Source organism: Calliphora vicina, chromosome 1 (genome assembly GCF_958450345.1).
Source record: "Calliphora vicina chromosome 1, idCalVici1.1, whole genome shotgun sequence".
NCBI lineage: Eukaryota > Metazoa > Arthropoda > Insecta > Diptera > Calliphoridae > Calliphora > Calliphora vicina.
The window spans coordinates 113,347,334-113,361,557 of record NC_088780.1 but is presented as its reverse complement, the minus strand read 5'-3'; the positions used below and the strand labels follow the sequence as shown (position 1 = coordinate 113,361,557).

General features: G+C 27.7%; 3 protein-coding genes across 7 annotated transcripts; 1 reads left to right on the top strand and 2 right to left on the bottom strand.

Moving 5' to 3' along the window:
• Positions 1-2,600: 2,600 nt before the first annotated feature.
• LOC135963623 (transmembrane protein 245) lies at positions 2,601-11,070 on the bottom strand. Of its 5 annotated transcripts, none has more exons than XM_065515550.1 (9): positions 10,634-11,070; positions 9,283-9,910; positions 8,630-9,223; positions 8,011-8,548; positions 6,685-6,887; positions 6,197-6,606; positions 5,984-6,136; positions 4,619-4,648; positions 2,601-3,418 (listed from the first exon to the last, which is right to left on the bottom strand). In XM_065515550.1, the coding sequence occupies exons 2-9, from the start codon at positions 9,799-9,801 to the stop codon at positions 2,968-2,970; spliced, it is 2,898 nt and encodes a 965-aa protein (XP_065371622.1). In that variant the 5' UTR covers positions 9,802-9,910; positions 10,634-11,070; the 3' UTR covers positions 2,601-2,967. The 5 variants fall into 5 exon arrangements, with proteins under 5 accessions (XP_065371622.1, XP_065371624.1, XP_065371625.1 ...); XM_065515552.1 differs by having other exon boundaries at positions 6,685-6,875; XM_065515553.1 differs by having other exon boundaries at positions 6,685-6,863.
• Positions 11,071-11,388: 318 nt separating this feature from the next.
• LOC135963622 (uncharacterized) lies at positions 11,389-11,999 on the top strand. The gene is made up of 3 exons (XM_065515549.1): positions 11,389-11,471; positions 11,532-11,749; positions 11,810-11,999. The coding sequence occupies exons 1-3, from the start codon at positions 11,468-11,470 to the stop codon at positions 11,864-11,866; spliced, it is 279 nt and encodes a 92-aa protein (XP_065371621.1). The 5' UTR covers positions 11,389-11,467; the 3' UTR covers positions 11,867-11,999.
• PIG-H (Phosphatidylinositol glycan anchor biosynthesis class H) lies at positions 11,800-12,731 on the bottom strand. Its single transcript, XM_065515548.1, has 4 exons — positions 12,377-12,731; positions 12,176-12,300; positions 12,027-12,104; positions 11,800-11,968 (listed from the first exon to the last, which is right to left on the bottom strand). The coding sequence occupies exons 1-4, from the start codon at positions 12,690-12,692 to the stop codon at positions 11,897-11,899; spliced, it is 591 nt and encodes a 196-aa protein (XP_065371620.1). The 5' UTR covers positions 12,693-12,731; the 3' UTR covers positions 11,800-11,896.
• Between the last annotated feature and the right edge of the window lie 1,493 nt (positions 12,732-14,224).

Here is a 14,224-nt window from a genome sequence, read left to right as displayed (position 1 = left end):
GAAAACTTCCTTCGAAAGCCTTATCTTTAATTCACTCCACAAGTTTTCTATTGGGTTTAAATCAGGGGATTGGCTGGGCCAGCTTAAAATAGGTACGTTATTCTTCAAGAACCAGTTTTTAACTAATCTTGAACTATGTTTTGGGTCGTTGTCCTGCTGGAATGTCCATATTAATGGCATATTTTCCGATGCATATGGAAGCATTACGTTTTCCAATATGTCTCTATACCCACTAGCATTCATGGTATCTTCTATTCGGAATATCGGACCAACACCATTCCATGAAAAGCAACCCCAAACCATTATGTTTCCCCCGCCATGTTTTACCGTCTTTTTTGTAAATTTAACGTGGAATTCTTTTCCTTTTGGTCGGCGTACATTTCTTTGGCAGTCGTTTCCAAACAAATTTATTTTTGTTTCGTCGCTCCATAAAATATTTCTCCATTTTTTTTTCGCCTTCACACCCGGACCATTGTAAGTGCTCTTTAGCAAATTCTAATCTTGTCTTGATATTTTTTTGGCGCATTAGTGGCACTTTTCTGGCAATTCTTCCCGGCAATTTAGCTTGTAAAAGACGACGACGAACTGTTTGTGGACTGATTTCGTTACATAGCTCCGCAGAAATAGCTTTCGATGATATGAAAGGGTCTTTTTTAACCATAAGGACGATCCGCCTATCTGTTTCTGGACTGGTTTTCTTTGGTCTACCGCGAGTTTCTCTTTTTTGTTTTTTAGATAAAGCATTTTGGACAAAATGTAAAGATCTTCCTATGCTCTTTGCTATTTCCCGTAATGATTTTCCTTGATTTCTCATCGTTTGAACAATTTTTTTCTCATCTTCGGTACAATGATGATTTCGTCCCATTTTCTTCAAAAGAGTCCTATTTTTTATAAAATTGTTGCTAAAATTTAAATTATACTTACTGTTTCACGTAAATAGGAACAAAAAATTGCACAAAAAAAAAAATTGTATATAAACAAATTACAAATTACTGATGTGTATCTATTTTTATGAGCAAATAATTTTTTGTAATTCAAATAAATTCGTTTTTAAAAATCAACATGAAAGCAAATAGTTGCCAGATTTTTGACTGACATGACATTGCCAGATAGAAATTTTAATAATATGATGTATTCTTAACGCTTGCGAGGAAATTTTCAATGTTACCGCCATTTAAATTTTTTCCAATTAGGTGTATCTATTATTTTGAGCAGATGTGTATATTGAACATGAACACATAAAATATTTTCTACAACTTGACCAAAAAAAAATTTTTTTAAATAGACATATTTTCTCACATTTATATCATTATAATTTTATTATTATAAAATATTCGGACCAAATTTCGTATTTTTAGTTCCATTAGTTTCGGTCATATTATGTTATTAACAGCGGATGTTCGCTGAGGTGGGTCAACGTATTTCCACATATCTTTGTCCATATATGTTTTACCGATTTTTCCAAACATTTTTCAGAAACTAGAAATATTAATAATAAATTTCATACCCTTAGAGGTCCTTTTATTTTGGCTCTATCGCACTTAAAATTCAGTTGATGAAAAAAATTCAAGTATTTGTCTTAAATTGGTGGCCACCACTGTATATCTGTATTACTAAGTCATTAATATAGACAATATGGATATCTAATGATAGATATTTTAAAGTCTATTGCCACGATGAAGCTATAGTAAGTTGGATCTACAATGGGTCAAAATCGGGAAAAATATTTTTTAACCCGAATTTTTTTTCATTAAAATTTTTTTTTGTCATAAATTATTTTCGAAAAAAAATTTTTTTTTTTAAATTAAAAAAAATTTAAAAAAACTGTTTTTAAAAAAAATTAAAATACAATTTCGAAAAGAAAAAATTTAAAAAAAAATATTTTATAAAAAAATTTCGAAAAAAAAAATTTTAAATTTTGTTTACCTAAAAATTATTTTTAAGTTTAATTTGGTGAAGGGTATCTAAGATTCGCCACAGCCGAATATAGCTCTCTTACTTGTTTCTTTTTAATTGTATGCTTTTTAATTAATTAGCAAAAGTCGGAAAGTCGATTTCAACATTAATCGACTCCGCTATCGATTAAGAAAACTTAAATCTTGGTTCAAAAGCTAATACATACTTTGTACTATAACCATTATTTCTAAGTACAGCATTGCACCTTCTTAGCACTTATCGATCAAATCTTGACAAGTATTATTTAGAATAGAATACCACGCGTCTTTAATTTTCTCCCACAACTTATTTTTTGAGTTTAGGGGTCCAATTTTTTCTTTTACGATTTTCCATAAATTTTCTATTGGATATAAGTTTGGAGATTATCCGGAAACCACTTTTTGATAAGAACCGAAATGTATTTCGGATCAGTTTATAATGGATTGTGTAGTATTGCTTAAGAAGTCGTGAAAATTACATTATCTTTGAACTACTTCAACATTTTTTTTTAGCTTGAAGGCTTTTTGAGGAGGTAACAAAATCACTTATGTTTTGAAAGTGGAATTACGGAATATAGTTTTCAAAAAATGTTTCCAATTACTCTATATTGATTACATACTCAAGAAACAGACATACATAAATATTTAAAAAAAAAACAACATAGAGACAGTTTAATATACAATATTTATTACAAGAACATTTTTATAAAATACTATATATTTTTAAAATGAGAAAATAATGTAAAAGTCCAGTTCAAAGTGAATTTAATTAGGTGACATTGGGAAAACAGCTGATTATAGAATTTGGACGGTGAAATGTAAAAAACATGAAATCGTTAGGATTTGCTTCAATTCACCCATGATGTCACCTTAATAAGTACACATTGGTCAAGTCCTTTGGCAGGAATAATGAAAAGCACTCTATTGATACTCCTAATTACATAGAAATTAGACATGGTGTTAGCACAAAATGTTAATGTAGAAAAAAGTAAACTACAATACACATAAAAAAAAATATTGAAAACATTAAAAATTAACACACTTTTTCCTCAAAAGAAGTTGGTAGAAATGTGGTAGTAACTATTTTAAGCTCCACCGATTTTCGTGCTGGTGTAGAAAATCCTTTATTTTCACCAGTTATAGCAGCATTTATGGTATCTCCTAACGATTGCGTTCTATTATCAGTAACATCTTTTGTTGTTGTCACTGAGGTTTCCAGTTCTTCCGACAACTTTTCATTCATCTTCTTAATGTTTGTTGGACTTGTTTGAGAATTATTTTCTTCGGTTGTATCGTTTACTTTATTATTTGTTAAATTTTTAACTGTTTTATTCGATTCGCTAGATTCTGTAGTTGTAGTAGAATGTATTGGTTTATTTTCAGCCAATTTGTTTGTTTCATAGTTAAGTTTTATTAAATTTTTCTTATTATTCTCATTATTGACACTTTTCATTTCTGTAATTGCATCGACCACCGCTATGTTACTATTTAATTTTGAAAAAAAGAAATGTTTAGTAAAAATAAATGCTGTTAAATGAGTTTGTTAAACGTTAAAATATTAGACGCTTAGTATGGAATTAGGGAAAGAGCTTTTAACTATAAATAAATAAATTTTAATTCATTCCATTTCTAATAGAGGAGTCGCTTCAATTATGTAATATCTGTTTATTTTGATAAAATTGGTAACTTATTTATTTCATGAATAAAAATTAATAAATTTTTTTATTTTGCAAGAATATTCTGCAACAAGAATAAAACTCCTTCCCTTGACCATATTTTATTTTGTAGTTAGCCTGAATTCTTAAATATCAGATTTTATTATTTGTTCTTTTTTAGTTTAATGAAGTATAAAATAAAAAATGTATGTATTTAATTTAATTATAATTTAAGCTCTTGTTAACATAAACTTAATAACAATATTTAACATAAATATATGAAATTTGATTTTTTTTCTGACGATCTTTTAAGATCATTATTCGAGGTAGTGTAAATAAAAAAATGTGAACATTATTTTATAATTTTAGATAAACATATTTATAATAATTAAATACTGTCGTATTTTTTTTTGGAATAAATGATCGTCATGTTTAAAACAGTTACATTATAGTTTATTTGGTTTATATATTTTCATTTAAATATAATTGAAATTCGTTCGTTGTAGTAGAGTAAAATAAGCTGGACGTTGTTAGAAAAATAGTTAGAAAAATTAAAAACAATGGAACTAACATACATAATTATCAATAGTAAAAATCAAAAGAGGAATGTCGACGTGCACTGAAAAAGAATATGTAAAAAAACAATAGGACATTTCAGATACAACATTGAAAGTAAATAAAAATTTCAAAAGCATAAAATCGTGAAAATAAAAATTTGAAATTAAAAAAAATTAAAAAATAATTTTGATTTTTTTGTGGAAACTAATAGAAGAAATTGAAATTTGTATTAATTATGTACGAGCAGATACGTAGATAATGAAATGTTAGAATCTTTGTAAGTGATAATTAGCAAAATGTTTCTTTGTTAGAAATTTGTTTGTTACTTGAATTAGTATCAATTTGCAACATTTATCTTAACTACTTAAATGTTAATTGGAATTAAAAAGTGTGTTATGCTTTAAGTATAATAAATTATGTTCATGGATTTATTTTTCAAGATGCCGACATCTTTAATGGAAGCAAACTCACGTTGTACGAGTATCTTCATCAGAGCTACGTCTGTAAAAATGTAATGATAATTATGATTTCAATTAGCCTCTAATATGTTTAGTTTTAGAACATATTAAAATGGTTTTAAAAATATAGAGAAAATAATTTAAATTATACTATTTGTTTTTAATAAATTAAAAAATATTAATATTAAAGAATTGTTTTTTATTAAAAGCAAATATTCGAGAACAATTATGAAAAGCTGTAAGATTAATAGGCCAATTAATTTAAATTTAAGATTGCTTAAACACCTTTTCGAAGTATTTTTGTATTAAAAATTAAAAAGTCGAGTTATTCAAGAGTAATTTTATATATTCCACGTACATATATACAGATATTTAAAATAAATTTTCATCTATTTATAAAATGAGCAGATACATATCGGACTTGATCAACTGAAAATTTTTAAAATTTCACTTTTTGCTGAAAATACTGTTTTGTTGATAAAATAATACAAACAAATTATCGATAAGTTGGAGAATAATGGTATTTACTCAGAAAAATTATTTTTTTTGCAATAATTTAATAGAAAAACAATGTAAATATATTTTCAAATGGAAATTTTTTATTATGATGTATTCGGATTTTCAAATTCTCTTAAAATATAAAAACAACAGTTTTTGGCCTTTACTGAGAATTTTAAAATTTTGAGTTAAAACCCTCCCTCTTGTTGATCAAGAGCGATATGTGTTTGGTACTTTTTTAACAAATTGACAGACAAACAGAGTTTTATTTTGAACTCGAGTATGAAGAGCTAGACTGTGCTAAATTCGGATAAGCAGTTTTGTACTTTTAAAAAAAAAATTATCGTTAAAGTTATATTACTGACAGAAAAACGTTTGCATTCAAAATTTCAAACTTGACACGTACTCAAAAGGAAACCAGAATTGGGAGCAAAGTTAGAATAAAGGAAAAGGGAACTTAATGGTACTATTTCCATACTGAATTACAGCCGAGTGAAGTATAAATTCATAAAGAGTACTTCTTTACTTTTCTATATTAATGAAAAAAAACCAGTAATATTTTTCAAATAATTAATATACCGTACCTCTAATATAAAGAATTTTTGTAAGGCACGTTCTAATGAATATACTTTTATTAAAATATATAAAAGATTTAGTCGGAACATAAAATTTTAATTTGTATTAACTCGGTGTTCTTTTTGAGTTTGTGAGAAAGGCTGAAGTGAATTTTAAAATTATTTAAATTGTATTTCTTCAATTTCTTTCAAATAAAAAACAAAGCTTTAAATACTTCAAAAACCCAAAAAATAAGTTAGGAAAACCTACATATATATTATGTAGGTACATATATTAAATTAAAATATAATTTTTAACTACATACCTCGCATCTTCATTTGCACGCATCGCTACAGCAGCCACCTCAAAAATACCAATAAAGAAACATAGCATTAAAGGACCAAATATGGCACCCTGCCAACCAATCCAATACATGCCACCAGCAATTGCCAAACCAGTTAAATAAGGATGACCACCACTGTTTAATTAAATTAATCGTTTAATTAATTAAAATAAACCAAATAAATTGCCAATATACCCTTTCATTTCAGCATATATAGCTGCCTCAAAGTAGGGTGGCACAAAGAATTGCAATAAGAACAAAACAATGCCGGCATATAAACGATCTTGAGCCAGCCATATTTCCAACAAAGCCGGTAGAGCACACCAGTAGCTACCCAAAAATGGAGCAGCTGATAAAATGGCTGCTAAGGCAGAGGGCAGAAAAACAATACGAGCCCCAAAGATGGTATGAACCAACCAGGTGAAGAGCCCGGTAAATATAGAACTTTTAAACATGGAAATTAAAACACCAGATATGGAATTTTCCAAGGCTTCGGCAATTTTGGAACCCGAAGATGACACACCCAAATATTTGGTAACTTGTAGGGGAGCATATTTAGTTTGACTACTCGAAAGTAAGTAGAAGAGGGCCGTAAAGAAAACAATCTATAGATATAATTAATAAAACATACATACATATAATAGAAAACATTTCTTTTGTTTACAATTTTCTTTGCTACTTACCATATCCAATATGAATTCAACACAAGCCTGGCCACCAGATAACACCAACGATAGTATATCTCCCGTAAATGTCATTATCATGGATAGATTCGTGCGTATTATATGCCACAGAGATTCACCCACTTCCATTATGGTTTGTGTGTTGCTTTTGGCCCAGCCAATGATTCCCTGTTTCGCCACTAAAACTAGCTCTTTAAAATGTCCTTTATTAAAAACACATTGCTTTTTGTTAGCCATGGAAACATGCATGTTAAGCAGACACTTCAATTTTTTACTTTTTTTATACACGGGACTTGGTTTAAATGAATAATGTTTGTTTTTTTTTTGTTTTGGGGAATTTACAAATACTAAGAAACACACACTTTTGTTTTAAATATTTTTGAAACATTGAAACATAGACTTAGGACTGCATTGGACAACAATTTAATAATTTAAGAAATCTGCAATTATTAATTAATAACAAAATGTTTTTGTGTTTATATTCACAATGTCGTTAAAAATTTTTATATGACTTTGTCATTTCGATTGAAATTTACTGGATCTCTATAGATGGGAAAATTAATTTACCAATGTCTATGTATCTATAACTATATTTAGAAAATACACAATTGATTAATTTTTTACCTAAATTTTCTTTATAAAAATCATCTTTCAGAAATCCAATTCGGATATGTTCCACAAATAATTCCCAAATTATTAAGCTTAAATTTACAAAATACTCTCTTCCCCAAAAAACAAACAATCTTATAAACAAAACAAATATACATTTATGTATCAAAAAAACCCAAAATTTAGCAAAAAACAAGGTTAATTTTTTAAAAAATAACATGATTCCAAAAATAAGAAAGAAAAAATCCCAAAAAATTTAGAAAAATTCTAATTTCATAACGCCAATACAAAGAAATATTTTTTCACAAAAAAAACATTATTTTTAAAATGCAAAGAAATTTGTTGATCGTAAAGTGCATAGCCAAATATTTCACTGAGGTAAAATTTTTGTATTTCTATCGAAACCTAAATTCATGGAAAAATATGCATAGCAGAAACTGTACCTAAAACCCTATTTTATTGAAATCTATTTAATTCAATTGTAGTGTCTGATTTTCAATTAGTAAAAATGTTAATGATTTTGTTAATCCCCATGAATTATGAAAGGTTTTGTTGGTTTTCGAATTAGTTTGTTGGTGAATGGAATTTTTGTGTATCGCAATGTGTAGCAATTGCAAAATAGTGTTAATAAAATTAAAATAAACACAAGTTTTTAAATTAAACAATAATACCAAGACCCTCCCAAATTAAATACAGAAAATAAAACATTTAACTTACCCGGATTATCTACAATTTCGCCAAAGGTACTCTTTAGAGCATCTGTGGGTACGCGAGGTCCATACGAATCTGATTTATTAAAATCGATCCAATATTGTATTAAACGATCCCAAACATCTAAAATTTGTTCCTTAAGCTTAGTGGCATGGATGGGATCGGCATCAGTAAGCCAATCATCAATATACGTTTCAATTTTGCGACGACCATAATGGTGGGCATTGTCTAGGGCATCATCAATCGAAGACTGCATGTTGGCTGGTAAAATATCAATTAATTCAGGACGATCTGTTATGGTTTTGTTAATCAGATCCTTGCCCAAATAGGCCACTTCAATGGTTTCCGAATATATGTTGACACAAAAGAATACGCCCAAGAAAACAATGATGAGTATCATCAAAATAATCATTAAAATTGAGGTAACCAAATCCACAGAAGATTTGAGGGAATTGCGTACCACATTATTGATTTTATAATTCAATTCTAAAATGCCAGGAAGACAAAGTGGCAAAACAGCTGAATGATGTTCAATGGACCAAGACTAAAAAGTATATTAATAAAAAATACGTGCATATATGTATATATATTAAGAAAATCTTAAATTGCATAATGTGAATATTACCTTTATATTTTCATAAATATCATTAATTTTGGCACTTATGAAATCGGTAAATCCAGTATATTTACCCAAAGTAAACAGTAGATGCATAAATATGGGTATGGCCGCCAATATAAACATCCAAACATTACGATATAAAAATGTTATTATGCAAGCATAAAACAAGAATTTAAAATATGTATCACTTAAATGTTGATGCACCTCGGTAATATCTTCTTTGACTTCATAGGCTTCGAGAGTTTCTACCGAATCCATAGTTTCACTAAATGAAACATCTTCGATATCCGAATTTTGATTTATGTTCTTAAAGTTCAATGAACTTATAGACTTTTCGAAATCAGTTTTATCCAGGAGTTTTTTCAATTTCTCCACAATCGAACTAGTTTCTTCGGTAATACGTAGATGATAAATTATAGAGGCTCCCACATATAACATAATCATTATAAATACAGGTACTTGAAGAGCTCCCAAAAAGCTACAAACATAACTTATTATAGCAATCCATAATGACTGACCAGCAATAACAAAACGATTACTATTGGAGGGTTTCCAAAAGAAATAGACGGACGTTAAGTAGACAGCAACAATGGCCGCTAACTGAAGTTAGATATAATAGAGAGTTAAACAAAAAAATTTTAAATAAACACACTACTTACCAAATATATATTTAAAAAGCCAATCATTTGCACAAATAGTGAGTGGGAAAACACTATCAAACGCCAAACTGCGCATAAGAATCCTTTAGGAGCATACAACACCAACAATTTCATACATGAAGCAATACCCACACCAGCTGTTATCACTTGCCAATGTTCCTTTAGCCAATCCACCAGAAATTTACCACAGTTTTCAGTCGCTTCTAATGGTGCTAAGCTTAAAGCTACTAGAACATTGGAATCACGCTCTTCCAGTCTCTCAAACCAACCATTTAATAACTGCGCTAATTTCCTTTTAAACGGAAATAATACAGCACCCATTAAAAAGGCCCACAGTAACGGCCGTACAAATGGGCCGAGTATAAAACATACTGCTACAAAAGCAGCTATACCGGCAGCTATTAGGAAATTATACATGGCCGCCTTGAAGCTTTCATGGTTCTGTGAACGCATGCGCATTAGCTTATTGAGGACACTATCGAATGATCGATCTCTTCTTATAGAATCCGAACGATTCATTTTATTGGAATTTTCGGAAGACCAGATTTATAATGAGAATTATGTTGAGTATTTCTTAGGTTAAGTTTTGTGGGGTAAACTAGGTAAGGAAGTTTTATAAGTTGTAATACTGAAAAATAAAATGTAAATAGGTATGTGTCTTTAATTTTATTTAATGTAAATAAATTTTTATTATTAACACAACTTCCTGCAACAAACAGATTATGTCTTTAATATTAATGTTGATCATTCAAATTTGGATATTCTATGAACTGTACTTTTTGACAAGATCCTTCAAATTTTATCTTTAAATATGTAGGTCCTACATTTAAAAATAAATTTAGAGAAAAAATAAATAATTAATGTGATTACGTATTGATTATTGATTATTATACTGATCAAATTGCAGAAATTGTATCTAAATCTTAGCCTTATACAAACAGTCACCTTTATATGTATATTCTAATCAAGATGACTTTAAACTTTATAGAATTTAAACGTGTCTTAGTACTAATTAAACCAGTTAACGTAACATAACCTGGCTTATTTTCATTTTTCATTGTCATCAAGACCAACTCATATATTAAACATATATTGAATAAAATAATTAGGCAACAGCATGAAATAGTAAAATATTTAATTCCACATTTATTTTTAGAATGAAACAAATAAATTAAAAATAGCAGCACTTTACAATTAAGATAACATCGTTATTGGTCTAGAATACTTAAATGCTATTGTTTATGGAACAACCAACGCCTTTATAAACAATTCAAAAATCAATTATTTCTTTAAGTTTTTCTTCCATGTCGTGATTTAAATATTAAATTAAATATATTATTATATTACTCACCTTTAGGGGGTTGCTGTATTCATATATCCATAGTTGACATTTACGAATTCTTCGGCAGGCTTTCTACTTAAAGCCACCACAATATTGCTTCAATATTATAACATTCAAATATTAAAACAAATAATATTTTGTTTCTTTTGGGAAGTATCTACAACTGATTCTATTTTTGTTTACTATAAACTGTTTCCCTTCAGAGCTCAATTTCTCTATAAAGATTTTTCTAATTAGGAATGCCTATAATTAACTATGACGTCACTTTTCCACAAGCACTTTGAATATTATATTCAACTTTGGATAACTATTTAAATTTCATATTTCCGCAATTTTTATTTTTTTATGTGGTTTTCTTTAGTTTGTCAACATTTAGCTAATTATTATAATTTTTCTATAAAATTATTATTAAAGAAACACGCAACAACCGTTCACTAATCTTGAAAGTTCTTGTTTAGAAATGGCTATAAAGAAAAATTAAGATGAACGTAGCAAAACAAAATATTAAAAACAACAACAGTGTTGTATTTTTATATGAGATTGTTAAGCTGATAAACGAAACAATAGGAAAAAAACATAAAAAGTAATTACCATAGAGAAATATACATACATATAACCGAAAGTCTCCTGTCAAAGACCTAACTCAATTGTTGATCCAAAATTTATTTTAAGAATGATAAATTGAGAAAAGAATTAAGTTCGTTTTTCCTTTTTTTTTAATTTGGTAAAAAATCCTATTAGCAATTTTATTAATCTGGCTACATCAGCGAAACAAACAATACAACCCTGTAATTTGGCGTATGTTTTGATTTCTTTTTAACTGAACGTGAAACCAAACAAAAAATGGGTAAATACTACAAAATTTATTATTTAAAGTATTATTATCTTATATTTAAGAATTGTTTAGATGAAAAACTACAACAGATTTTTAAAATACGACCTTTGCAAACAAATTGCATTGCCTACCGCAGCTCCACAAATGAATATCGCAAAATGATGAAGCAAACCTGTGTATCAGAACTAAAGAACTTGGTAAGCGTAGAAATGAAAATCGAGCAAGTCCATCTAAAGATGCCCGACGAGAAACAAATACCAAATATAAGCGAGGAATTAAAGAAATCAAAAGTAGGTATTTGATGAAATATTTAAAACTAAATGAAAATAATAAATATTAATACTTTACAGGCGGATTGTTTATTAAAAGAATGCAGTCTTGTAGAAGAAGGTTTAATGTTGTTATAAATAAATAGTTGATAAATGTTCATATAAATTTTAGTTTTTCACCATCACTTTATTAAGATGTTTGTAAACTAAGCTTAAGCATTCATAAGTGGGTTTAAATATCTGAAAATAATAAAAAGAAATTTCTTTAAAATATATAGGTATTTCAATGCAAACTTACCATAAATATAGGAATTATTTGTTTCTTATGAAATAGGTTTCCTTTGGTTCTCAAAATAAGTAAATAACGAAAATCCAACTGTAATTATAATTGTAATATGTAATAAATTACTTAGATTCTTAAATTGTATGATATCTAGTATTACTTACATTTTCTAAAACTTCATTGATGACTATATCGTGTATGTGGGACGCAGCCACAAATTTATTCTGTTTGCCCGAGAATTTTTGTATTTGCAAGTGTATACCAAAATCATAACAAAAAATTAATTTTTCTAAAAAGAATTTAAGTAGGTAAATACATTCATAAAACATTTTGAAATATATTTCCATTTATAATTATTTACTTACCATACTCTACTAAGGAGCTTAGTCGCCATAAGAGCGGAATGAGAGAAATTATTAATATTGTATCAATAAATGCTAAATGATAAGATTTTAATAAAAAAAGCATGGCATATGCATAGAAACATAAAATTAAATAAATAAATTGTTTCTTTAATGCATTTCGTTGTTTTGGGTAGTCTGTATTTATCAGCTTCACTTCCACAGAATCCGACCCATATTGGTAAATTTCTAGATTTAAATTTGTTTGTGGTAATCCGTTATATAAATTTGTTATGCTATGAAATTTATAATTTAAAGGCGTAACTTTATTCATGTCCATTTTTGTGTTAAAAATTTTGTGAAAATATTTTAAAAATTAGTTTTTCTTTTATAAAAACAACCCCAGCTGTTGTACATATACAAAACTGTCATTGGTACTTTTGTTTTGTTCTCTTTTTCTTCTTGTTATTTTCCATCTATTCAAATTTATCTGATTTTTATTATGTCTTGTAGTTATTTAGTCGTGTGCGCGCTGTTGTTGGAGTAACGCGTCGTTTTTTGTATTTTCTTATGTTTTGCTTATTAATTCTAATTGCATAATCACAAAAATATAAACAAATTGATCTGTATTATCTGCGATAAGAAACATATAGTTTACATTTGTTATTTGGTGCTAATTTTGTGTGTAGTTAATTCAAGAGTGAGTAGACGTTTCTTTCATTTTGTGAAAACGTTTTCTTTAAGTACTATTTCGAGAGCTTTTTTCTATGTATATCTTTGTTTTTGTTTGCTCTTTTTCTTTGCGAATTTTACATTTTCCTATTTTGCTTTGTTCATCAGTCGATTTAGCAGAGGTGAATCTCTACACTTTGAAGAATTGTAATAGATTATAGAGTTGTGTTTTATGTTCTGAGCGGCCAGATTAATACTTTGTATTAAATAAACCTCTTCTCATGAAATAAAATAAGTGACCCTTATTAGATATTGCATCTTATATTAAATCAATTTCAATGTCTAAAGAACTTTGTAAACTGTTTATTAGTAAATAACAAATTTAATACAATAAATATACAAAATGATAGTTGAAATTGTTTATAATATATTTATTTCTATGTATTAAGTAATGGAATGTATGGTTTTTTCCGCAGTTTAAGGTGATGTTTTATTTATTATTTTGATATATATTTGATCTGATCAATATTGATATGTATTATCTAAAGGTGCTTTAAATATTATTTAATGTGATCATATTTATTAACCAGCTAGGATACATAGTAATATTTGCTTAAAACATAACGCTACTTTTAACATTAAATCGAGAAACATTTAGCAAATCCCGCATTCGACATTGTACACCGGAGTAAAAAGAAATTTAGAATATTCTCAAATTATTAATAATTTGTTTATTACAACAACTAATATGATTACTTTAATATGTATGTATTTTAAAAATAAATTAAATTTGAAAGATAAGTTATTGCATATAAATTTTTTTTGAAAATCTACATGACCTCATTATATTTATAACGTCAATTTAGACATTAATTTTGATCAACTGCCGAAAAGCTACAAGTTTTATTGGATATTAAATTCAGTGGCATCCTTATTATTCTCTACAAAATAAATAAAATACAGAGTCGTATTACTTGTATGCTTAAAACATTGTGATGTTATTAAAGAATTGTTTAATATGTAGTAGAAGAACAAGATATATTTATTTAAACTTTTTAAAAAATTTATTCTTATTGTTTTTATAAACACACATGCTTCTGTTTTGTTTTCATTTTGTCACTTGTTTATCCAAGTATTGTTGTAACATCTCTGTTTTTTGTATATTTTTCCAATATGGCGGCATCGTAGAATGACGAATGT

Coding starts and splice junctions, on each gene's coding strand:
- PIG-H (XM_065515548.1), bottom strand. CDS start 12,692: ATGGACATGAATAAAGTTACGCCTTTAAATTATAAATTTCATAGCATA. Junction 12,301..12,376: donor AAGCTCCTTAGTAGAGTATG/GTAAGTAAATAA, acceptor AATTCTTTTTAG/AAAAATTAATTTTTTGTTAT. Junction 12,105..12,175: donor TCAATGAAGTTTTAGAAAAT/GTAAGTAATACT, acceptor TTATAATTACAG/TTGGATTTTCGTTATTTACT.
- LOC135963623 (XM_065515550.1), bottom strand. CDS start 9,801: ATGAATCGTTCGGATTCTATAAGAAGAGATCGATCATTCGATAGTGTC. Junction 9,224..9,282: donor GCTTTTTAAATATATATTTG/GTAAGTAGTGTG, acceptor ATCTAACTTCAG/TTAGCGGCCATTGTTGCTGT. Junction 6,607..6,684: donor TTGAATTCATATTGGATATG/GTAAGTAGCAAA, acceptor TTATATCTATAG/ATTGTTTTCTTTACGGCCCT.
- LOC135963622 (XM_065515549.1), top strand. Junction 11,750..11,809: donor AGGAATTAAAGAAATCAAAA/GTAGGTATTTGA, acceptor AATACTTTACAG/GCGGATTGTTTATTAAAAGA.